Here is a 27,670-nt window from a genome sequence, read left to right on the forward strand (position 1 = left end):
GAGAGGAGGAGGAGCGTTACGGGGAGGATTGAAAAGGAGGAGGGGTATTCTCCCCTAATGCACACACAGAGGTCACCGTTTCCCAGCTGAACCCTCCCCTTCTCCCCCTGACCTCTGCCTTTCCCATTTCTGAGTATATGCAGAGACAGAGTGGGGGAAGGGTTATGGAGAGGGAGGGGAGAGAAAAACACCCATCTACCCAGGACAGGGCAGAACACAGTAGTGAGGAATGACAAAAGGGGGCCTCAGTCAGCAAGTCAGTCCTTCCGTCAGTCAGTCAGTCAGGAAAGAATAGCGCTATGGTCATTCTCACAAAGAGGAGCCAACCAGAGGGTCTGGTTTTGTTCTGAACAGCATCTCACCCTGTTCCCAGCCACTCCAAAGACTTCAATTCACCCCAACAATGGCTGCTGCAACTCTCTCCCTTGGAGGTACCCAACATAAAGGGGTCTGCGGCTGAGGCCCAGAGAAGGGGAGTGGGGCAGTTAGTTGACTGTGTCCTGTCCTGTCCTCTCTGTCAGATTAGCGCTGTCTCCTGCCTGTCCATCACTCTGGTCTAAGGCTGGGCTTTGTCCCTCTGGTTCATGTGAAGAGGTGTGGAGAGGAGAGCCCATCCTCCACTTACTGGTCTTGGTATTGACAATGTGGCCGACTGTGGGCTCACAGAGAATGGCCAGGCCTGTGGGGCCAGAAAGACAGACAGACAGAGTTGAAAACAGGAACAGCAGCATGCCCTCTAGCCCAGCCACCAGACCCTCTAGCCCAGCCACCAGGCCCTCTAACCCAGCCACCAGACCCTCTAGCCCAGCCACCAGACCCAGATAGACAGACAGACAATGTCTGACGAGACACATCCTCCATCACCTCCTCCTCCCCTCCTGACGCTCTACGTCCTCTTCCTTTCACACTTTTACATGTCTTTACCAATCTCACAGGTTGTACAAAATGTCCTCCAAAGGGGAGGACAGGAAGAGGGAGTTTTTATTGGTGGATGGTGCTGGCCCTGTAAAGCTTTTTAACAGCGTTTTTTGTCCGTAAAGGCAAGTGTAGTCAAGCGTGGTGATGGGGCAGTGGGGAGGGGCCTTTTGAAAGAACTACCACAGAGAGTTGGCAGGAAACCTAGTGAGACATTACATCACAGAACACACACAAGAGTAGACATTGGACAGTAACACTGGTAGTGATGGGTGGATCTGGACCATCACACACTATGGGAAATGTATTTTACTGTCAACACAAAACAGACACTTAGCAGGGCAAGCCAGCAGGCGGGCAGGCCGGCATGCACGGAAACATACACATACACACACACACGTATGCACAGACACACGCATCACGCGCATGCCCGCGTGCAGTGCTCTCACGCACAGATCAAATGACCAAATAACCAGATGTCAACATTTCAGACTCCCAGACTGGTCCTCAGAATCAAAACACATTGGAAATCTGGTAAAAACTCTGGGCTAGACTACAGCCCTCTTGTCTCACCTCTGACCCCACCTCTGCCCTTTTCCCACTCACCTCCAACCTCTATTACTGAGGAATTCCCCCTATGAGCCTTAAAACCAGGGAAGAGGAATTCAGGGCCCTCTTTTAATTAGTTTGTTTGAGAAGGGCTAGGGTGGTCCAGAGACTTCCAGACCAAGACAGAATTCATTAAAAAGATACCACCCCGCCATGTGCCTCCCACGACCTTCCACCCCCTTCCCCCCCCACACACACACTTCACAGAGGGACAAATCCTCACCACAAAGGAGCTGCATTTTAATTTGAACCAAAACCCAGCTGCATGCAGACACTCTGATGGTCATGGTCAAGGTTAGAGCCTTTCATCAACGATTGGCAGAAAGACAACTGAAAAGACACATATTTTGACACAGGCTCTATTTTCTTCAAATGTGCACATTTACAACAACACATTTTCTGAAATCATGTTGTAATGGGTAATTGGGAGAAATATTTAGGACACACTTCGGACAGAATAATCTCCACCAGAGCACGTTGAGCTGCACAGAGGGAGCGGATAGTGGAATTGGAAGAATTTGACATCTAAAATATTTACTTCCAAACTATTAGAGACCTTTCTACCAGCCTCGAGACTGAGACTGAAGCTTGAGTGACAGCGTTTTTTCCTTCTGATCCCATCTCACGTCAATTAGCCACATTCCTCTTCTCACCTCTGGTATGGAACTTGCCGAGTAGCATGGAGAGTAGCATGGAGGGAGGCGTAGAAGGACTGAGAGAAAGATAGCTTGACGAGAGAGAGCGAGATGCTTTGAGACTGCAGGGAGAGAATGATGAAGAAAGAGCGAGAGAACACAGAGAGAGAGAGAGAGAGAATAAGGAAGAATGAAAGATGAAAGAGAGAGCGGGGGGGGTGACATTACTGCCTGGCTCCTCGCTCTTGTCCCTGTGCGATAGCCATTGCCACTCCATCTTTGATTTACAGATTGTGGGAGAGAGAGATAGATTTCAGCTATACCTATACCCGCCGTCCCCCTGGCGGGCGGCCACGCCACAGACATGTTGTTGTGTTTTCACAGCGCCCCTGTCACAACAGTGCTGTGGTCTGCTGTGCTGTGGGAGGCTAGACCTAGGACAAATGGCCTTCCCCTGAGACATGCAGCTGTTTGCCAGGCGTCTCTCTCTCTCTCTCTCTCTGCAGCAGTTGCTTTGTTCTGAAATAAGTGCATTATCAGTTATTGATGTAGCTGGCGCTTTGCCAGCTTTCCCTTCCTCTTCTTAGTAGGAGGGAAGGAAAAAAAAATATCTGCAACTAGGAAGCCTACACTTCCCAGTTATGAATACGACCCGCAAACATATAAAACATATACAACATTATGCCACTTGTGATAATATCACTCCTCGAAAAAAGATATGACGGGGATTTCAATCTTGTTGAACATGAAGCAGCGAGGCGAGGAATCGGGGAACTTTTTGTTTGAGCAGTTCAATATCCCAGGCAGTATCCTTTTCAGTCAACGCACTGCAATCAATGCATTTGGGTCTTTATGCATAAATGATATCCTCTTTAAAGTTCCTTCAGTTTACTGTGAGGCATTGTATACACACGCAAATACTTAGAGAGAGGGTGACATCAAGCCCCAGCCACCAGCCACACTTACTGAGCAATGCTGCTTTCATAGTGTTTACACCCCCACCCTTTCTTTCCCCTCCTCCCTCCTCCTCCCCATACAGTATGACTGTTATAGCCCTGCTCTGCACACCTGGCATTCCCATGACCTGTGTCAGCATAGCCCAGTGATCTGTGATGGTCCCTGTGCATCAGAACGGCTCAGTGGTACAGTAGCTCCTGCCATTCACACAATACAGTACTAAACAGACTCTAATGGTCATTGTGTTGTTCTGCAGCTCCGCTCAAGGTTGCATTCCATAGGATTCCTCTCTCTGGAATGAGAGGCCTTCCAGGGAACGTTCCAAGGATCCTTTCAGGGCTGGGAGAGGGAGCTGAGAGCCCAGGCTGGCAGCTACCGACTGGGGAATGGAGCCTGAGTGAAACTGGGTGGAGGGATGGATGGGTTGGAGGTACTGTAGGCTGGCACATGGCCTAGGGCACTACCTAGGGCACCTCTTTGAGTGAAACGGAGATGCAGAGCCTCCATTTGGCTTGTCTCCTGTGGCTTGTCAGCTGAGGTAGAACTAATTCCAACACTATCTTCTTACTGACGCATATCACATCAGCACCATGTAGGGCATGAAATAAACAGGTAAAGGGGTAATACTGTACAGCCAACCAATAGGAAGAAAGGAGCTCCAATTCCAGAAGCTCCCAGATCTGTGATGTGTTAAAGAAATAATAGAAAATTCTAATTTCTTGATCCCGGTGGGGGACTTGGGTAATCGGAGGTGTTTGTAAATATAATTGCTTCAAGTGTTTTTCCAAGGGTTCATTTCACCTGGCTGTTCGTTCGGCCTTCAGATACAAAAGCATAATGGAGCCAAGGCACACAAAATGGAGACAAGGTAAATACTATTTCCAAGAAAGCCACGAGGAGAGAGAAGAGGAGAGTTCCCTTCCATATCTGGAATGTCCTGCTTTAGATTAAAACAGGCATTGAGAGTATTGGCAGATGAACAGCGCCTGTGTCAGAGCTGAGCTGTTCTATTTCAAGCTGTCACGTCTCATTGACTGCCTTCACACACACACTACCATTCAAAAGATTGGGGTCACTTAGAAATGTCCTTGTTTTTGAAAGAAAAGCACATTATTTTCTCCATTAAAATAACATCAAATTGATCAGAAATACAGTGTAGACATTGTTCATGTTGTAAATTACTATTGTAGCTTGAAACGGTTGATTTTTAATGGAATATCTACATAGGCGTACAGAAGCCCATTATCAGCAACCATCACTCCTGTGTTCCAATGTTACGTTGCGTTAGCTAATCCAAGTTTATAATTTGAAAAGGCTAATTGACCATTAGAAAACCCTTTTGCAATTATGTTAGCACAGCTGAAAACTGTTGTCCTGATTAAAGAAGCAATAAAACTGTCCTTCTTTAATCGAGTTGAGTATCTGGAGCATCGGCATTTGTGGGTTCGATTACAGGCTCAAAATGGCCAGAAACAAAGACTTTCAGCTGAAACCTGTCAGTCTATTCTTGTTCTGAGAAATGAAGGCTATTCCATGCGAGAAATTGTCAACAAACTGAAGATCTCCTTCAATGCTGTGTACTACTCCCTTCACAGAACAGCGCAAACTGGTCCTAACCAGAATAGAAAGAGGAGTGGGAGGCCCCGGTGCACAACTGAGCAAGAGGACAAGTACATTGGAGTGTCTAGTTTGAGAAACAGACGCCTCACAAGTCCTCAACTGGCAGCTTCATTAAATAGTACCTGCAAAACACCAGTCTCACTGTCAACAGTGAAGAGGCGACTCCGGGATGCTGGCCTTCTAGGCAGAGTTGCGAAGAAAAAGACACATTTCAGACTGGCCAATAAAAAGAAAAGATTAAGATGGGCAAAAGAACACAGACACTGGACAGAGGAAGATTGGAAAAAAGTGTTATGGACAGACAAATCTAAGTTTGAGGTGTTCGGATCACTAAGAAGAACATTAGTGAAACAAAGAAAAAATAAAAAGATGCTGGAGGAGTGCTTGACGCCATCTGTCAAGCATGATGGTGGAGGCAATGTGATGTTCTGGGGGTGCTTTGGTGGTGGTAAAGTGGGAGATTTCTACAGGGTAAAAGGGATCTTGAAGAAGGAAGGCTATCACTCCATTTTGCAACGCCATGCCATACCCTGTGGATGGAGCTTAATTGGAGCCAATTTCCTCCTACAACAGGACAATGACCCAAAGCACAGCTCTAAATTATGCAATAACTATTTAGGGAAGAAGCAGTCAGCTGGTATTCTGTCTATAATGGAGTGGCCAACACAGTCACCGGATCTCAACCCTATTGAGCTGTTGTGGGAGTAGCCTGACTGTAGTGTATGTAAGAAGTGCCCATCAAGCCAATCCAACTTGTGGGAGGTTCTTCACGAAGCATGGGGTGAAATCTCTTCAGATTGACAACTAGAATGCCAAAGGACTGCAAGGCTGTAATTGCTGCAAATGGAGGATTCTTTGACGAAAGCAAAGTTTGAAGGACACAATTATTATTTCAATTAAAAATCATTATTTATAACCTTGTCAACATCTTGACTATATTTCATAATCATTTCGCAACTAATTTAATGTATGTTTTCATGGAAAACAAGGACATTTCTAAGCGACCCCAAACTTTTGAACGGTAGTGTATATCTTATGTGATTTCCCTTCCCAGAAGTCTGTTGTTTGCCAAGAAATAATCGTAATAATTTTTCACAGTAATATGTCCCTTGGCTAAATGCACATGAAGATGATAAAGACAATTACATTGATGGAAGCAACAATCTATACGCAATATTAAAGCTGATCCACCCCTTAAAAAAAAGAAAAACAAATAAATAAATGCACTTGAAGATATATCATACGGAACTCCTAAAGTTGGTTGTCCTCTTACATTTATGTACAGAGCCAAAAAAAAGAAAATTGGTTTGGTATACTCTGACATGAATTCATAAATCTAAATAATGAAATGACTTATCTTGACCAGATTGGCATCCATTTAACTCAGATCCGAGTTCTCCATCTGGGAGGTAGATTAGATAGACACCTGTGAAGACGTATAATCAGTCAACAGGCGTCCAGACCTCTGAGCCCTTCAGCCCAACTCGGCATTACAGTTAGAGAAATCATATTATACCTCAATCTCCCAAGAGCAGAGACAGAGCAAGAACCAGAGAGAGAGAGATATGACCATGCACAGCCAGGTAAAATAGACACATTAATCTGCATAGTGCTAACCAGATTGGTCTTTAAGACGTTATATACGCCTGTTTTCCAAGCAGGGACGCAGGCCTTTGGTAAACAGGAAAAAGGGGCATGTCATGTTGCATTTTCTCACTGAGGTGAATTGCAGAGGCAGTGGCAGAAGATCTCAGCAGCACCTCTCTCATCGTGCCTGGGGAGAGGAGTGGAGAGGAGGCTGGGAAGGGGGCGGGGGCACGCTGTCCTGAGCGGTAACAGAATGTTGGTGTGTGTGCATGTAAATACAGTAGATTGATATATTTTAGTGAGGGAAGGAAGGATGAGTGCAGTTTATTCGTTATGGTGTTCGGCAGGTTTTTTCCCATCTGTTTGAGTTGAGAAGTTTGGTAGACAAAGTCTACGCCCGTTCTTCATGGTCAACAGTACTACTCCTAGTAGAAGTGGGAACTATGGACGGGATTCTTCAATTAACTTTTTCATGCAATTTTTTTCACTTGCGAAATACTGCACTAAATATCTAACTAAGACCTTGGCAACAACCTCAAAATGAATGACAGATTCCTTGATTTATCTAAAATTTGGACTGTTTTGAGGAAGTGTATACTGGCTATGTTGTTGCAAACAGTAATATTGTCGTTCTTTTCTCATTTTCCCAGTGAAGGTATTTTAAGGGACTATGCGAAGCACAGGCGTTCTCTTCGCCTAGCCGAGTTCTGCTAGGAGCAAAACGAGCCTAGTATGATGGTTCCTTTACCCTGTTGCCTCCATCACAGATCACTCTCTGAGCACTGAGACCTGTGGTTGTTAGCTCCATTAGGAGAATTACTCTCATTATGTGTCTGTCTACAAAGTATCTGTTACCTTATATCTACCGAAATTGTGAAAGAAAAAAAACACCGGTGTGGTCTACAATCTCTCTCTCTCTCTCTCTCTCTCTCTCTCTCTCTCCCCAAGCCAATTTCCCAGCAGATCCGTAGGGAGGGAGGCCCAGTGTACTGCGGTTCTATTGAGACATTCTCCTGACCTGTGCAGCCCAGTCATTGAGCTGAGTGTCAGTGGGAAGTGCAGCAGCAGGGCAGTTTCAAAGGGCTGGTGGAGGGAGGAAGGGGGGTGAGGGCCGGGCTGGTGGAGGGAGGAAGGGGGGTGAGGGGTTGAGGGGCGGGGTTTCACCCACAGACAAAGGAAACCCGAGGGAGATGGAAGGCTGGCGCTTCAGCGTCCACCCAGTCAGGAGGCTAGGATGAATGGGAGGGGTACGGAGTAGCATCTCCTCCAACTACTCCCACACAAAGACACACACACACAATAACAATCAACCAACGCCTGGAAACACACACACACCTTCGCCCAATACCTGGAAAAACCTTTTAAAGCTGTTACAATGTGTCAACACACTCATCACTCTCCACAGAGGGCTTTCTGGGTGTCTGCCTGAGTAAGTATAGTGTTACTGTTTACCTCTGTGGCTGGCTAACATGCCAGTATTCTTTACATGCACCCCACCTCCTAAGAGGAACTGATAGTTACGTTCACACAAATGACAGCCCTGCAGCGCTGTTACAGGTAGCCTCTCTCTCTCTTCCATTCCGCTCCTCTTTTATCCCTGACAGCCCCTGCAATCTTCTGTTTTATTAATCTCTCATTCAACTCCTGGGAGGAGTAGAAAAGTAGTGTTAAAATCCAAGCAGTGGAGGTTCTACAACGTCTGTCTGGGATACTATACAGTGACTAGTGAAAGTATACACACCACTTACGCAGTCGTCACAATTTGCTGCCATGCTTTAAAGCGACCAAGCTTTAACTTCCTGACTGATGTCTTGAGATGTTGCTTCAATATATCCACATCATTTTCCTCCCTGATGACGCCATCTATTTTGTGAAGTGCACCAGTCCCCCCTGCAGCAAAGCACCCCTACAACATGATGCTGCCACCCCTGTGCTTCACGGTTGGGATGGTGATCCTCGGCTTGCCAGCCTCCGCTTTTCCCCTCCAAACATAACGATGGTCATTATGGCCAAACAGTTCTATTTTTGTTTCATCAGACCAGAGGACATTTCTCCAAAAAGTACGATCTTTGTCCCCATGTGCAGTTGCAAACGATCTTTGTCCCCATGTGCAGTTGCGGTCTTGGAGCAGTGGTTTCTTCCTTGCTGAGAGGCCTTTCATGGTTATGTCGATATAGAACTCGTTTTACTGTGGATACACATACTTTTGTACCTGTTTCTTCCAGCATCTTCACAAGGTCCTTTGCTGTTGTTCTGGGATTGATTTGCACATTTGGCACCAAAGTACATTCATCTCTAGGAGACAGAACGTGTCTCCTTCCTGAGCGGTATGACGGCTGCGTGGTCCCATGGTTATTATATAATCTGTCTGTAAACAATTGTTGGAAAAATGACTTGTGTCATGTACAAAGTAGATGTCCTAACCGACTTGCCAAAACTATAGTTTGTTAACAAGAAATTTGTGGAGTGGTTGAAAAACGAGTTTTAATGACTCCAACCTAAGTGTATGTAAACTTCTGACTTCAACTGTATACTGTATCCTCCAACCTCATCTCCCCCATATACACACATAATAATATTCATCCAATACCTAGAAACACACACCATTGCCAATACCTGGAAAAACCTTTTAAAGCTATTACAATGTGTCAACACACTCACCACTCTCCACAGAGGGCTTTCTGGGTGTCTGACTGAGTAAGTATAGTGTTATAGTTTAGCTCTGTGGCTGGCTAACATGCCAGTATTCTTTACATTGCACCCCTCCTCCTGAGTTAAGCTAAGCTACAAGAGTGTTTTGCTAGCACAGACTGGAATATGTTCTGGGATTCTTCCGACGGCATTGATGAGTACACTGGCTTCATCAATAAGTGCATCGATGACGTCGTCCTCCACAGTGACTGTACGTACATACCCCAACCAGAAGCCATGGAATACAGGCAACATCCGCACTGAGCTAAAGGGTAGAGCTGCCGCTTTCAAGGAGCGGGACTCTAACCCGGAAGCTTATAAGAAATCCCACTATGCCCTCCAACGAACCAGGCAAAGCGTCAATACAGGACGGACTAAGATCGAATCATACTACACCGGCCCCCGACACATGTCGGATGTGGCAGGGCTTGTAAAATATTACAGACTACAAAGGGAAGCACAGCTGAGAGCTGCCCAGTGACACTAGCCTACCAGATGAGCTAATAGATAAGCTAAATAACTTATAATAACTATGCACGCTTCGAGGCAAGTAACACTGAAACATGCATGAGAGCATCAGCTGTTCCGGACGTGTGATCATGCTCTCCGCAGCCGATGTGAGTAAGACCTTTAAACAGGTCAACATTCACAAGGCTGCAGGATGCAAAACTGATACAGGCACCCTAACACATTGTTTATGGTTATGTACCAAAATACAAAGATACTGGTCTGGTGTTCTGCAAGAAATTGAAAAGATCCTAGGGGTTGATCTAGATTTGGACCCAGTTTCTTTACTGTTAGGTCTCCCTAGTAGACATGTTACTTCTGTGGGTAAAAGGAGGCTTTACAACATCTTTACCTTCACAGCGAGGAAAAACATCCTTTTACAGTGGATTAGTGATAAGGTTCCTTCTATTAAAGATTGGCATAAAATACTATTTGAATGGGTGCCTCTGGAATATCTGACATGTACATTGCATTCTAAAAACAGACCAGTTCTACAAAGTATGGGAACCTTATCTAAATTACCTAGAACCTGAGGTATCAGCTATTATGCTGCAAGGATTCTCTTAGAATGGCGGGGATCTATGTATTTCAGAACTACACTGTACGTTCCATGTGTGGAACCTAACTTCTTAGTTTAAACTGAGCTTTTTTGTTTAATTTCTGTTTGTAAATGTGTTTAAAATGTATGTATTGAGAGACGCGTTTGATGGGCATGGGGTGAGAGAAGCACCGAGCGGGAAGAGGAAAATGGTGTACGTATGTATGGGTGTGTGTGTATGTATGTATGTATGTATATAAATCAAATCAAATCATAAATCAAATTTTATTTGTCACATACACATGGTTAGCAGATGTTAATGCGAGTGTAGCGAAATGCTTGTGCTTCTAGTTCCGACAATGCAGTAATAACCAACAAGTAATCTAACTAACAATTCCAAAACTACTGTCTTATACACAGTGTAAGGGGATAAAGAATATGTACATAAGGATATATGAATGAGTGATGGTACAGAGCAGCATAGGCAAGATACAGTAGCTGATATCGAGTACAGTATATACATATGAGATGAGTATGTAAACAAAGTGGCATAGTTTAAGTGGCTAGTGATACGTGTATTACATAAGGATGCAGTCGATGATATAGAGTACAGTATATACGTATGCATATGAGATGAATAATGTAGGGTATGTAAACATTATATAAGGTAGCATTGTTTAAAGTGGCTAGTGATATATTTACATCATTTCCCATCAATTCCCATTATTAAAGTGGCTGGAGTTGAGTCAGTGTCAGTGTCAGTGTGTTGTCAGCAGCCACTCAATGTTAGTGGTGGCTGTTTAACAGTCTGATGGCCTTGAGATAGAAGCTGTTTTTCAGTCTCTCGGTCCCAGCTTTGATGCACCTGTACTGACCTCGCCTTCTGGATGATAGCGGGGTGAACAGGCAGTGGCTCGGGTGGTTGATGTCCTTGATGATCTTTATGGCCTTCCTGTAACATCGGGTGGTGTAGGTGTCCTGGAGGGTAGGTAGTTTGCCCCCGGTGATGCGTTGTGCAGACCTCACTACCCTCTGGAGAGCCTTACGGTTGAGGGCGGAGCAGTTGCCGTACCAGGCGGTGATACAGCCCGCCAGGATGCTCTCGATTGTGCATCTGTAGAAGTTTGTGAGTGCTTTTGGTGACAAGCCGTGTTTCTTCAGCCTCCTGAGGTTGAAGAGGCGCTGCTGCGCCTTCTTTACGATGCTGTCTGTGTGAGTGGACCAATTCAGTTTGTCTGTGATGTGTATGCCGAGGAACTTATAACTTGCTACCCTCTCCACTACTGTTCCATCGATGTGGATAGGGGGGTGTTCCCTCTGCTGTTTCCTGAAGTCCACAATCATCTCTTTAGTTTTGTTGACGTTGAGTGTGAGGTTGTTTTCCTGACACCACACTCCGAGGGCCCTCACCTCCTCCCTGTAGGCCGTCTCGTCGTTGTTGGTAATCAAGCCTACCACTGTTGTGTCGTCCGCAAACTTAATGATTGAGTTGGAGGCGTGCGTGGCCACGCAGTCGTGGGTGAACAGGGAGTACAGGAGAGGGCTCAGAACGCACCCTTGTGGGGCCCCAGTGTTGAGGATCAGCGGGGAGGAGATGTTGTTGCCTACCCTCACCACCTGGGGGCGGCCCGTCAGGAAGTCCAGTATCCAGTTGCACAGGGCGGGGTCGAGACCCAGGGTCTCGAGCTTGATGATGAGCTTGGAGGGTACTATGGTGTTGAATGCCGAGCTGTAGTCGATGAACAGCATTCTCACATAGGTATTCCTCTTGTCCAGATGGGTTAGGGCAGTGTGCAGTGTGGTTGAGATTGCATCGTCTGTGGACCTATTTGGGCGGTAAGCAAATTGGAGTGGGTCTAGGGTGTCAGGTAGGGTGGAGGTGATATGGTCCTTGACTAGTCTCTCAAAGCACTTCATGATGACGGATGTGAGTGCTACGGGGCGGTAGTCGTTTAGCTCAGTTACCTTAGCTTTCTTGGGAACAGGAACAATGGTGCATATATATATATATATATACGTAGGTATGTGAGTGCTGTTTTTTGTTGTTGTTGCTTTGTCTCTGTTGTTGTATCTCTTAAATATGGGTGAAAATTGTGGAATTCCAATAAAAAATACTGTTACACAAGGCTGCAGGGCCAGACGGATTACCAGGACGTGTACTCCGAGCATGCGCTGACCATCTGGCAAGTGTCTTCACTGACATTTTCAACCTCTCCCTGACCGAGTCTGTAATACCAACATGCTTCAAGCAGACCACCATAGGCCCTGTGCCCAAGAACACTAAGATAACCTGCCTAAATGACTACCGACTCGTAGCACTCATGTCTGTAGCCATGAAGTGCTTTGAAAGGATGGTCATGGCTCACATCAACATCATTATCCCAGAAAACCTAGACCCACTCCAATTTGCATACCGCCCCAATAGATCCACAGATGATGCAATCTCTATTGCACTCCACACTGACCTTTCACACCTGGACAAAAGGAACACCTATGTGAGAATGCTATTCATTGACTACAGCTCAGCGTTCAACACCATAGTGTCCTCAAAGCCCATCACTAAGCTAAGGACCCTGGGACTAAACACCTCCTTCTGCAACTGGATCCTGGACTACCTGACGGGCCTCCCCCAGGTGGTAAGGGTAGGTAACAACACATCCGCTTTGCTGATCCTCAACACGAGGGCCTCTCAGGGGTGCTTACTCAGTCCCACCCTGTACTCCTTGTTCACATCCACATCACCAACAAACTAACATGGTCAAAGCACACCAAGACAGTCGTGAAGAGGGCACAACAAAACCTATTCCCCCTCAGGAGACTGAAAAGATTTGGCATGGGTCCTGAGAACCTCAAAAGGTTCTACAGCTGCACCGTCGAGAGCATCCTGACAGGTTGCATCACTGCCTGGTAATGCAACTCCTCGGCCTCCGACAGCAAGGCACTACAGAGGGTAGTGTGTACGGCCCAGTACATCACCGGGGCCAAGCTTCCTGCCATCCAGGACCTCTATTCCAGGCGGTGTCAGAGGAAGGCCCTAAAAATGGTCAAAGACTCCAGCCACCCTAGTCATAGACTGTTCTCTCTGCTACCGCACGGCAAGCCGGAGCGCCAAGTCCAAGAGGCTCCTAAACATCTTCTATCCCCAAGCCATGAGACTCTGCTGCTACTCTCTGTTATTATCCATGCATAGTCACCTTACTAACTCTACCTACATGTACATATTATCTCAATTACCTCGACTAACCAGTGCCCCGCATACTGACTCTGTACCGGTACCCCCTGTACATAGCCTTGCTATTGTTATTTTACTCCTGATTTTGAATTGTTTGTTACTCTTTTTTTTTTTAGGTATTATTTTTAAAACTGCATTGTTGGTTAAGGGCTTTTAAGTAAGCATTTCACTTTAAGGTCTACACCTGTTGTATTCGGCGCATGTAATAAATACAATTTGATTTGATTTGATTGCTCCATGTCAAGGTAGTGGCATCCTTTTTGATCTTGAGGAATTTATGGATATCGTAGATATTGACTATGCCAGAGAAAACAATTATATCTTCTAAATGCCAGTGACGGCTCCTCAGATGAGAATGGGGAGGACCATCCTACTCAGTGAACTCATCCTTTTCAGAAAATAGTCAATTGTGAAACATATTTTTTTTATAAATATTTTTTAGATAGAACTATACTAAATGTATTCACATAACCAAATAACTGATAAAAACACACTGTTTTGCAATGAAGATCTACAGTAGCCTCAATAGCCTACTGTAGATGCCAGGTAGACTAGTGACTGAAAGTCTGTTGGGCCAGTGACTGAAAGGCTGTTGGGCCAGTGACTGAAAGGCTGTTGGATCAAATCCCTGAGCTGACAAGGTAAAAATCTGTTGTTCTGCCCCTGAACAAGGCAGTTAACCCACTGTTCCCCGTTAGGCCGTCATTGTAAATAAGATTTTTTCTTAACTGACTTGCCTAGTTAAATAATTCATTTGAAAAAAGCACTTGCTTGGGTACATTGACTTCAATACAAGAAAAATGGATTTGAGAGGAAATTATAGTTACATTCACACAGATGTCAGCGTTGTTACAGGTAGTCTCTCTCTACCATTCTGCTCCTCTTTTTATCCCTGACAGCCCCTGCAATCTTCTATTTTATAAACTATCATTCAATAGCCCAGCGTTAGGTTGGGAGGGCAATTAAAAACCATCTGTCTGGGATACTCTAAGTATAGAAAACGCACACAAATGGCAGTCAGAATGGAGTTGTACCTATTTGTTTATGTTCAACTTCACTCTTCATGTTTGGCCTCTCCTTTTCTCCACCCAACACCACACCATGCTTCTCTTGATCCCCCAGGGTTACCCAGGTCAATTACAGACTCAGAGCCTGAATGGGCCCCAGAATTCAAATAAATTATAACTTAACAAAGCTTAAACTCTTTCCAATTAATGCATAAAAAAGGGGACAAAAGCCTGTCATTTCGATTGATCCTATTTTGTAAGCGAGGGCTTTTATGATCAGTTGCCTGGTGACAGGCGTGCGGGGTATAAAAGGAGGACCAATCAGTAAACCGCTGGTCCGAACGGTCTACTATACTGAGCGCTGTAATTAATTGAAATGATGAAAAGCTTCCTGAGCCTAAGCTAATGAGGAACTCCAAGAGAAACAGGAGGGAGAGATGGAGAAGGAGAGGGAGAGAGGCAAAGCCATCAAAGAGATAACATTTACAAAAATAAGTGTTTCCTGGACGGCTGGCCAATTGAGCGGGCCGACGGGGAGCCCATGCTGCACCAGCTCCCAGCAGAGAGCTCACACACATGGCAGACAAGTAAATAAGAAGAACAATTTATGGTGGATGGGTTTGAGGGCCGGGCGGAACACTTTATCTGAGGGGGACTATAAAGAGGCTTCACTAATCGCGCCACCATTTGCATGGCAGCACTGCCTGCCTGTGACTGGGACTGCCACGGAGCCGTGGTGCAGGGAGCGAGGCTGTAATGCACACAAATTATCCTAAAGTACAAATTGAGCATGAGCCCCGACACAGACAAATACATCAGACAAAAAAATTGCCTTTGATCTTTAGAAGACTTGAGCAACAGATCTATGCCACCTCTCTTTAAAGGAGAGAAAAAAGGTCTCCACTTCCTTCCCGTCTCAAATGTATTTCTCTATTGGTGGGCCCTAAAAGGATAAAAGAGATCTGAAATGGTTCAAGCCTCTCTCATATGCTAAACTGCCCCTGCTGGAGGTTGCCTATTAGTGTCTTCCCTAGGAGAGGCCTGCTGCACTGACAGAACATAACCCAGCACTCCTGTCTGCCTCTGTGTTCCTTCCTTCCTTATAGCTAATTCACTTTCACACTTCTTCCTGTATCACAATCCTCTGTACCAAGTATTTAGACAACCCCCCCCAAAAGTGCAATAAAGGAACAGCTGAGCGCTAAGTAGATGCATCTAACAGAAATGGAAACAATCAGCACTTCTTCCCTCCACTCCACTGGCTGGTTATAGGTAGACAGACAAGAAAGGCCCTGATGGTGTACCCTGAGATAATCAATATGTAGTTCAAACTCTGAGTGGGAGGAAGGTATGAGAAATACTCCCTTCCTTCACCTGTTCCTCCTCCCTGGGAGGAAAGAAGAGCAGAGATGTTTCATTTTGCCACATCTCTTCTCATGTCTCCTCCAGTGAGTGAGCCAGGGTTGATTCCTACTGCGCTTCATCCATTGATTTATATATACACTAGATAACTGAAGCTACCGCACCCCCATTTTGGCACTCCCCCACTGTTGTAAAAAATATATAGGAAGCTATAGAAATTTATTTATGAATGTCTACATTTGTTTATGCCATGTTTATTCTATTACGGACACCTTAATGCATGCTTTTAAATGATATTATGTGAGCTAAACATACAAATGTAAATTTTTTAAAAGTGTAATTTTTTTTCTCCATAAATATAATTTTGAGATTACTAATGTTACTGTCCTTACTACAACAACAAAAATTCTTAAATACATGTCATTTTTTCCTTGAAACTTTGAAATACTGTATAATTCCATTAATTCCTATGGATGACTGTTTCTACTGGGGAGTACCAATATGGCCGACCGGTGACTTCAAAGCCTCTCAATGGCCAATACATAGCATCAGCAATCCAGGGTTTATATAGGTCATTGGCTCCATTCAGCAGTGAATCACTCCAGTCCATCACATCCTTTTACTGAAGAATAAAAAACAAACTAACAAAGGCTCCAACTGGATGATATAAAAAAAATCAAGAACTCGGCCCACTGCTTTTGAAGAAGGAAATATGGATTTTGCTTCACGTGATAACAATACCCAGTGTGGATTGTTCAAGCCCCCCGCGATGTGTAATGATTCATAGATCAAACTCCATATCTAGCAGGGCATCTGTACATGCTGCTATCAAAGGGACATTGACTCTGGTTTGTAAGCCCAGAAGCATTTCATGTCTGTGACAGTGCACCCAGGAGCACACAGAGACTTTACTGACCTTTACTGAGAGGATCATGCTTTAACCACCATTTCCCCAAACAACAATAGACATGACCACGCCACGATGGGCATCATGGGACTTTGGGGCTGTGAATTCCTGCGGAGCCCATTTGTCCGTTCTCTACCTGGGCATTTCCACTGAAAAAAAACCCATTAGCACCAACTTGTGAAGTTTTTAGGAGCATATCAAATTGGGTGTCAAATGAAAGCTACGAGTCTATATTTATGGGAAATAAAGGCATAGATACGTTTTTCAACAATTTTCCATCTTAGAAATGAGGCATAATAACATATTTGATTTCTGGGTAAACAGATGGAAAAGGGGTCTCAGAAAACATCTACCAGAAAAGGTCTTAAAAGGTATACCTTCTGTAAGTTTAAGAAATATGACCTTGTAATTCCTTTACTAAAAACCCACATATCTTTACACTTTAGGATATTTTCAAATGTCTCTACCTAATGAGAGGATAATGAAAGCTCACAGAAGTAACAAGTAAAGGTAGACCTATCAATTCGTTTTTACGGATATCAATTTTGTTTATGAATTATTGAGTGATTAAAACTCATTATTCCGTTACCAAATCAGTAACTGAATTGGCTACAATGGGAAATCCTAATAGTCACAAACCACAGTTGGGTCACATGCTACTGTTCTCCCTTTTATGTTCAGCTCATAAATGTTTTCTTTGTCTTTCTGGTGTCTGGTGGTAAAACCAAGAGTATTAAAACAGCCTGAGTCTGGACAACTCCTCCCTCTATCTCTCTCTCTCCCTCTCTCTCTTTTTTCCTTTCTCTCTCCCTCTCCAGTTAATGTCACCTCTCCCAGCTCTTACTGACACCTACCCATGAGCCCCATCTCTTTCCATTTCCTGTAACTAGCATCCTCACCCACTGAGCACCGACCAACACCGGAAATGTAGTGGAAATTTGGTCAGTTTACCCATGGCCTTGATGTTAACGTCCACAGATGGACCGGACTGGACCAAATCTATCATAGAGGTATGTTTCACAAGTGTGTGTGTTTGGATAGCACAGTACAGTACAGTGAGTAGAGCACAGTACAGTACAGTCCAATACAATACAGTAGTATAGTACGATAAGGTACAGTACAGTGAAGAAAGGTAGAGTATAGTACAGTAGAATAGAGTATATTGTACTGTACAGAACTATACTATACTTTACTGTACTAAACTCTACTGAACTATACTATACTCTACTGTACTTTACTGAACTCTACTATACTGATCTCTACTGTACTCAACTGAACTCTACACTATCCTACTGTACTCTGCTATTGTACTGCACCGTACTCTACTGTGCTCCAAACTTGTGAAAACATGAGGAGAACGACATTCATATTCATAATTATGCATTTCTGTGTAGTACAGATCAGGGATCCATGATGCAATTCCGTTACCGTAATTCTGTTACCGGGTGTAAATCCACTTTACTTACTGTAGTTCAATAACCAAAATATATATATTTTTAACTCAATGTGCCATATCATAGCTGACACCTCATTCTTTCTGCAGACATCTTTTAATCTTCATTCAGAGCAGATATTTAACAGAGTTTTTAGAAAACATGGCATAAAAACCTGAGGGAGATTTTACCGTAATTCTGTTACCAAAGTTTGCATTTGCACAGTTCTTCCACTAAATGAGCTTTTATGTACATTTTTCAGTGGAAATTGTTAAAAGTAGTCCTTGTGCATAGAGTTGTATGGTTTGATAAACTTTGTCAAAGTGTAATTCCGTTACCGTGAAATTGCCCTGCTGTTCTTTTTCACTATGATTGCTTCCTCCTGTCCTAAAGCCTGGTGTCCTGCAGGCTCAGATAACCAAATAAAGATTCATTAAGGAGAAGGCCCTGCACTTAGCCTCTTTGTCACTCAACAAAGACATCAATTGCCTGAGTCCAGCATCGGCAAGCAAAACACACACACACACACACACACACACACACACACACACACACACACACACACACACACACACACACACACACACACACACACACACACACACACACACACACACACACACACTACTATCATATGGTAGGCATGTCAGGACACAGCGCCTCCCCATTCCCAGCAGGTAAATATCTCATGCTTCATTAGAATGGGGCCCTCTCACAACACACCCTCCTTAGGGGTCAAAGGCCATAATGTCAGAATGTGACCTCCAGACCATCAGTAATCCTTAAGCTAATCAATATGAGTCACAGGGCAGGGGTCATCCATTTAAGCGACCCTGAAGAACAAAAAGGAAGGAAGCCCAGAAGAGAAGAGAGCACAACATTATCTGTTCAAGAGCAGCCAGCGGTGGAAAAAGCCCTACCACCCGAGGTAATGAGCTTGTACTTGACACAGAGAGAAAGAAGCTGTCTGCACATAGCATTACATCCTAGTACATCCTGTAATCAGATTGTGGAGCACATTCAGAGAGATCAGAGAGATCTGTGCTGGCCAGGTGTGGATACATGAGTAGATTCATTGTGTGACACATTCATTGTATCACTGGATATGAAAGGTTGTTTGTAATACCAGCTGTAGACAAGACCAAATATTAGCCATCCCCCTCAGGAGTGAATATTCTAAATGGTCCCAAAATTCTAATTCATCCTTTGTCTTTAGTCTGTACACCTCATAAAATTCCCCTTCTGGTCAATGATTCTATATGCAAAGTCAGCAGGGTCAACCACACAATTAAGAGAATAAAATGCAAATGTTGGCCAACTCTTTCAAATGATAATAGACTCAAAGCTAATCCGATAGGAACAGATAACATAGGTTTTAAAGCAATGCATACTGCATACTGGACTAACATTGCAGAAATAAATAATTCCATTATTATACCTGCTATGGGCATGCTCGAGTGGCGCAGCGGTCTAAGGCACTGCATATCAGTCCCTGGTTCAAATCCAGGCTGTATCACATCCAGCTGTGATTGGAAGTCCCACAGGGCAGCGCACAATTGGCCCAGGTTTGGACGGGGTAGGCCATCTTTGTAAATATGAATTAGTTCTTAACTGACTTGCCCAGTCAAATAAAATAAAAAATATTCCTCAGGTGCTCTCAGCAGAGATTTTCATTTCAACCCCCCGGTTTTACATCCACTCCACCCTCAGACCACTAAATCATAAATAATAATGAATGGAATACCCAAATCCAGGATTTTCTCTCATGTAAAAGCGGGGAGGTGCTGAAATGGTAACTATGGGCTGACTTTTGAGAGAAAGCCTCCCTACGGAGGTTTTAAAAGGTTTCTTGTGTCTAGCGGCACTACTGCGCAGGAATGACTTTTTCCCGTGGCCTGCGAGATGCAAGGCCCTCCCCGTGACCACTTAGCCACCTCGGTCCCATTGAGCAGCGAGGCTGCATGGACACAACAGCACAGCAGTGAGTTGTCTCCTTCCTGGCCTGTGTTACACACAGGGCAGGAATCTAAGCCCTCTGCCAGCCTTTGTCTGTCAGTGTGTAACTCGACGCAGCACAGAAGAGCTTTCAGAAACGTTTAACTGTACAGTATCACAAAGGTGCTGCTTTGATTGCTCCCCACGACCTCTGGAGTGAGAGGATGCCTGTGCATTTGAGTTACTATATTGTAGGCAAGTGTGTGTGTGTGTGTGTGTGTGTGTGTGCAAACACAAGGTTTTTTTAAAAGAATACTGCACATTCAATTTACCCATTGTTCTCAGTTTTTTTCTTATTCCACAGAAACACATGGGTCTGTCTACTGTTCTCCAGCAATGAAGCACTGGAGAACACCACATCATCCTTAACAAACATATGAAGGTACAGAGTCCAACACAAAGGGTCTTCTATTAGCCGTTAAAGGACAAAGGCTGCTGCACAAGCTTGGAGACCACATCAATTAATGTGGCTGCCTTACTTAAACAACTTCTTATGGCTGCAGGGGCAGTATTGAGTAGCTTGGATGAATAAGATGCCCAGAGGTGCCCAGAGTAAACGGCCTGCTCCTCAGTCCCAGTTGCTAATATATGCATATTATTATTAGTATTGGATAGAAACCACTCTGAAGTTTCTAAAACTGTTTGAATGATGTCTGTGAGTATAACAGAACTCATATGGCAGGCAAAAACATGAGAAGAAATCCAAACAGGAAGTGGGAAATCTGAGGTTGGTCGATTTTCAACCCAGCCCCTATTGAATACACAGTGGGATATTGGTTATGTTGCACTTCCTAAGGCTTTCCACTAGATGTTAACCGTCTTTAGAAACTTAAATGAGGCTTCTAATGTGTTGTGGAGCCGGATGGGAGCTGTTTGAGTCAGTGGTCTGGCAGAGAGCCAGGTCCTGGTCATGCGCATTTCACATGATAGCGACCTACGTTCCGTGGCTTTTCTACAGACATAGGAATTCTCTGGATGGAACATTATTGAAGATTTATGATAACAACATCCTAAAGATTGATTCTATACTTAGTTTGACAAGTTTCTTCGACCTGTAATATAACTTTTTGAAGTTTTCGTCCGACGTTCGGCTGGACCTGCACGAGCGTTTGGATTTGTGTACTAAACGCGATATCAAAAGTAACTACTTGGAATAAATAAATAATGGACATTATCGAACAAATGAAGCATTTATTGTGGAACTAGGATTCCTGGGAGTGCATTCTGATGAAGATCGTCAAAGGTAAGGGAATATTTATAATGTTATTTCTGATTTCTGTTGACTCCAACATGGCAGATATTTATTTTTTCTGAGCGCCGTCTCAGATTATCGCATGGTTTGCTTTTTCCGTAAAGTTTTTTTGAAATCTGACACAGCAGTTGCATTAAGGAGAGGTATATCTATATTTCCATGTCTAACAATTGTATTTATCGACATTTATAATGAGCATTTCTGTACAATTACGTGGCTCTCTGCAATATCACCGGATGTTTTTGGAACTAGTGAACGTAACGCGCCAATGTCTACTGAGATTGTTTTTATATAAATATGAACTTTATCAAACAAAAGATACATGTATTGTGTAACATGAAGTCCTATGAGTGTCATCTGATGAAGATCATCAAAGGTTAGTGATTTATTTTATCTCTATTTGTGCTTTTTGTGACTCCTCTCTTTGGCTGGAATAATGGCAGAATTTTTCTGTGAGTTGGTGGTGACCTAACATAATCGTTTGTGGTGCTTTCACAGTAAAGCCTATATGAAATTGGACACTGTGGTGGGATTAACAACAAGATTACCTTAAAAACGGTATAAGATACATGTATGTTTGAGGAATTTTAATTATGAGATTTCTGTTGTTTTGAATTTGGCGCCCTGCACTTTCACTGGCTGTTGTCATATTGATCCCGTTAACGGGATTGCAGCCCTAAGACACCATTAACCCTCTGCTCTATGGTCACTTCACTGTTCAGCTACAATGACCCGAAGCCTCATGAAGCAAGGAGTCAAGACCTTCTGAAAATAACCAGCGCCACATAACATAACACATTCACTTTGAGACCAACTCCGTGGAGGCTGCTGAGGGGAGGACGGCTCATAATAATGGCTGGAATGGAGTCAGTGGAATGGTATCAAACACATCAAAAACATGGTTACCATGTGGTTGATACCACTCCGCTGACTCCATACCAGCCGTTATCATGAGCCGTCCTCCCCTCAGCAGCCTCCAATGGAATAACTCCATGTAAGCTATACTGTCTATGTGTTTAAATTACCATCACCACTAAGTTTTATTCCGTTTCCAGTCAAGTCAAGCACAGCCTTGACAAGGCAATAGCCGTATGTTTACAGTGTAATCTACACATACACTGTGCAGTTTACATAGGTAGCTACAGTATCAGAATGAGAAACGCCAAGGCAGGAATAAGAGACGAGGCAGTGTCCAGCACAGTGCTGTTCTATGTCTCTCTCCAAACAACAGCCACATGTCTGGTCAAACAGAGCAGAGGGCTAGAGGACAGGGGGGTGGATTTTTTTTGACAGAGGGATACACACATGGAGATGGTGATAAAGAGTGAGAGGGGGAGAGAAATGGAACGGGGAGAGAAAAAAGAGAGAAAGAGAGAGAGAGAAGGATAGAGTTCAATAGAGACTGCTCTGAGAGACTGTCTGAACCAAACAGCCACATTTTCTCTCCACCAAAGAGACAGATTGTAAGCATGTTATCACTGTGCCATGGATCCAATGCTTAGCACTTGACGTGGAACTCAGGTGAATCCAAAAAAAGAGCTTTGTGGCTAGAGCAGAGCGCAGAAAATTGATCTTGGTGCCAGCAACCAGCGAGAGGGCCATCAGCAACACATTGAGATTACAGCAGGCACAACAACGCAGTGTGAACGCCAAGTATGAAGGCTTGCTAATAGTAAATTCCAGAGAAGAGCACAGATTAAGTATGAAATATTACTAGGGGCATGCAACATTACACGAAGAGAGGGCAAAATCCAAAATGCTAACGTACCTTTGGAAATAAGGCTTCTTTGTCAAAAGAATGTGGCTCCCTAAGTCGCTCACGTTGGGCTGATCCAAACATAATGTGGCTCCAATATTAAAGCTGGGTAAATACAGTATCCTGCTGGTTACTCTGACTATACAGCCATGTATCCAGCAGCGGTCGGCTACATGAGAGACATACTGTAGACATGGTTTGACAAACCCAACGTCAGATTTCCCCACCTTCCAACAATAGTGATGGCAAAAAGTTCAGCAGATTTAAACTTCAACCTACATATTATTGAGTTATTGTATGCATATTAATTGTATTCCTTGAGTCATACTTGCTAGCAATCAACAAATACCTCTCCGATTACCAATGTTGGTAATATGTTGGTGATTGCTAATTATGCTTTTCAATAACATTGTAATAACATGTTACTACCATGGCAGTAATAACCCCGTAGCAAGGTTATTAAAGGAACACTTACTAGCGGCCTGCACCCTGGCCCTGCGGCTCACCACCAGACCAAAGGAGTTCTGGCCCACGCACTCATAATCCCCTTCATCAGTTGAGCCGTCAGACTTGGTCCTCTGGAAGCGTCCAATCAGCAGAGTGCCGTTGTGGAACATGGTGTAGTATTGGTCATCCACCAGGAGGATTCCATTCCTCCTCCACTGCGTGGTGATTGGTGGGATACCGTCCACCTGACAGTGCAGCATTAGGGGCTGCTCCTGCACCGCGATGATGTCACTGGGCTCCAGGGTGAAGGAGAGCTCTGCTCCCGATGTCACACCTACACCAACAGCAGAGAAATACACACATTACACCTACACAGAAAATACACACAGTGCTCATGAGCAAACAGCCTTAGCAAGCTAGGTTAGAGTTTGGTCTCAAGAGAATTCATTCACACTCACTAGCAAGAACATGCTTTCCAGCACAGTGAAAATGAACTATCCACACCTACAAACACAAGAGAATAGACTGCCAGGTGAATGTAGAAGGAACAGACTGGTCAATCCTTTCTAAACACAGAGCAACCAAGGAGTTGTGGTGGCAGATATTGATGTGTGCTATAGAATATAAAACAAAATAACTGTACACTGTCTGATTACTGTGCATGCTGCTGTCTGCCAGCTTCCAGTCCCATAATAAACCACCTTGATGTGCTGCTGACAATCCGCCTACCTACTGCCTTGGAGACATGATGCACTCAATACCGCCTCGTTCTGCCATTGTGTTAAACGGCACACATTGCTGGCTAGTGATGGAGGAAACAGAAAAAGTACTCAATTGTCATACTTGTGTAAAAGTCAGATACCATAAAATGAAATGACTTAAGTAGAAGTGAAAGTCACCCAGTGAAATACTACTCAAGTAAAAGTAGAGTATTTGGTTTATACTTTAGTATCAAAAGTAAAGGTAAAATTGTAAATTGTATAGCGGCACAATTTAATTACATTTATTTATTTACAGATAGCCAGGGGAACACTCCAACACTCAGACATAATTTACAAATGAAGCATATGTGTTTAGTGAGTCCACTAGATCAGAGGCAGTAAGGATGACCAGGGATGTTCTCTTGATAAGTGTGTGAATTGTACCAATTTCCTGTCGTGCTTTTGGGTGTCAGAGAAAATGTATGAAATAAAAAGTACATTATTTTCAACAGGAATGTAGTGAAGTAAAAGTAAAAGTTTTCCAAAAATTAAATAGTAAAGTACAGACACCCCCCCCCCCAAGAAATTACTTAAGTAGTACTTTAAAGTATTTTTACTTAAGTACTTTACACCACTGCATATCAGGATATTATTTTTGCTGATATATCGTATCGTTAAACAATATCGCAATATTTTTTTTGTGCTAGTTGGCTGTACTTGCACCAAAACTCCAGTATTTGTCCTTCAAAGCTTGTTCTCCATCATTAAAAAAAAAATAGGGAGTCAATTTGTTTTCAGCACTTTTATTTCCATGACTGATTCAAACTTGTTTTCTCATAGCTCTCTCTTTTTCCTCTGCTGCAGACATATGATGAGCAATATGTTTGGAATATGTTTCAAATCGCAATAAAATCACAGTTTCGAATCACAATAGAGATCATGAGAATCGTGGGAATCGCAATACATATTGTATCGGCACATAAGTATCGTGATAACATTATATTGTGAGGTCCCTGGCAATTCCCAGCCCTATTACTGGGCCACTTTGTTTCCTTACTCTGTAATCACCTGCAGGGTCAATCATCAACACCAAGAGCAAGGTCACAGCGATTATGTGATTGTCACTTTGAAATCTGCTTCTTCTGCCAGGAATAAAATGTAATTCAGAAGGTGTTTGTAGGCTGTTAAGGCCCTGAAGGCTGCTGGCACAGAGATGCTGTAATAAACATTCATTTAGGTCAGTAACTCAAACGACTGCATTTTGAATGGCTTGAATACAGATTTGCTCAGATCAATAGTGGAATGCAACAGAGAAGGTTTTGAATTGTCTGCTTTTCAGAGACACAAGCATTGCCTTTTGAGGGCAGATAGAAAAAGAAGCTAAAGATTATGGCCAAGGTCACTGGGGACTGTCGTGTTTTCATAATTTCATCTGCTGCACTCCTTTCATCTTTGTCTTACAGTAACATAACTGGAAGACTATTTACTCTTCCCTTAACCTGTTGATTTGATTTGAACCTGGTGACATATGACAGAGAGAGAGAGAGAGAGAGAGAGAGAGAGAGAGACAGAGAGAAAGAGAGAGAGAGAGACAGAGAGAGCAACAGAGAAAGAGAGACAGAGAGAGACAGACAGAGAGAGAGAGAGAGAGACAGAGAGAGAGCGAGAGAGAGAGAGACACAGAGAGAGACAGAGAGAGACAGAGAGAGAGAGAGACAGAGAGAGACAGAGAGAGAGAGAGAGAGAGAGAGAGAGAGAGAGAGAGAGAGCTGATTGAGGACTATCCAGCTTGTGTCCACCTACACTGAGAAAAATATAAATGCAAAATGAAAAGTGTTGGTCCCATGAGATGGTTCCTGAGCTGAAATAAAATACATTTTCCATATTTACAAATAGCTTATTTCTCTCAAATGTTGTGAACAAATTTGCTTACATCCCTGTTAGTTAGCATTTCTCCTTTGTTAATATTTATACATTTTTTATTTCACCTTTATTTAACCAGGTAGGCCAGTTGAGAACAAGTTTTCATTTACATCTGCAACCTGGCCAAGATAAAGCAAAGCAGTGTGACAAAAACAACAACACATAGGATAAACAAACGTACAGTCAAAATACAACAATACAAAAATCTATATTCAGTGTGTGCAAATGTAGTAAGATTAGGGAGGTAAGGCAATAAATAGGCGATAGTGGTGAAATAATTACAATTTTGCATTAACACTGGAGTGATAGTTGTGCAGTTGATGATGTGCAAGTAGAGATACTCGTGTGGAAAAGAGCAACAACAACAAAAAATAACAATATGGGGATGAGGTAGTTGGGTGGGCTATTTACAGATGGGCTGTGTACGGGTGCAGTGATCGGTTAACTGTTCCGACAGCCGATGCTTAAAGTTAGTGAGGGAGATATAAGTCTCCAGCTTCAGTGATTTTTGCAATTCGTTCCAGTCATTGGCAGCAGAGAACTGGAAGGAAAGGCGGCCAAATGAGGTGTTGGCTTTGGGGATGACCAGTGAAATATACCTGCTGGAGCACGTGCTACGGGTGTGTGTTGCTATGGTGACCAGTGAGCTGGCATATGAAGAAGCCATTTAACAGCATGTGCAGTACACAGGTGCACCTTGTGCTGGGGACAATAAAAGGCCACTCTAAAATGTGCAGTTTTGTCACACAACACAATGCCACAGTTTTGAGGGGCCGTGCAATTGGCATGCTGACTGCAGGAATGTCCACTAGAGCTGTTGCCAGATAATGTAATGTTAATTTTTCTACCATAAGCCGTCTCCAACATCATTTTAGAGAATTTGGCAGTGCGTCCAACCAGCTTCACAACCGCAGACCATGTGTATGGTGTTGTGTGGGCGTGCGGTTTACTGATATCGACGTTGTGAACAGAGTGCCCTATGGTAGCGGTGAGGTTATGGTATGGGCATTTTATCGATGGCAATTTGAATGCACAAAAATACAGTGACAAGATCCTGAGGCCCATCAAAGGGCCATTTTTAAAGGTATCTAGATGCATAGCTGTATTCCCAGTCATGTGAAATCCATAAATTAGGGCCAAATGAATTTATTTCAATTGACTGATTTCCTCATATGAACTGTAACTCAGTCAAATCTGTGAAATTGTTGCATGTCGTGTTTCTATTTTCGCTTAGTATATTTCCATCTAGTGTCAATGAATGTCTCTGTGTGTGAGTTTGTGCAGTGTGTGTGGGCTGAGACAGAGAGCACAGGGCAGTGTAAATAAGGAAACTATCCTTGTTATTCTTCTCACTCCTCTCTCTGAACAGCTCAGCCAGAGCCAGAGAGCAGGGTTAAATGATTACCTGGTCATGATAAAGTCTTACACAACAAGAACGGAGCAGATACACACACACACACACACACACACACACACACACACACACACACACACACACACACACACACACACACACACACACACACACACACACACACACACACACACACACACACACACACACACACAGAGGCGCACACAATAATTCACACTTGC

The 27,670-nt window shown here is 43.7% G+C and overlaps 1 protein-coding gene across 1 annotated transcript in view; it reads right to left on the reverse strand.

The window, feature by feature from the left end:
• The window catches only part of igdcc3 (immunoglobulin superfamily, DCC subclass, member 3), a 107,788-nt gene that overhangs the window by 68,354 nt on the left and 11,764 nt on the right, over positions 1 to 27,670 (reverse strand). The window contains 1 exon segment of the mRNA XM_042320972.1: positions 23,479 to 23,784. Coding sequence (XP_042176906.1) covers positions 23,479 to 23,784 — 306 coding nt within the window.

This window comes from Oncorhynchus tshawytscha, linkage group LG04 (genome assembly GCF_018296145.1).
Source record: "Oncorhynchus tshawytscha isolate Ot180627B linkage group LG04, Otsh_v2.0, whole genome shotgun sequence".
In the NCBI taxonomy this organism is placed as follows: domain Eukaryota; kingdom Metazoa; phylum Chordata; class Actinopteri; order Salmoniformes; family Salmonidae; genus Oncorhynchus; species Oncorhynchus tshawytscha.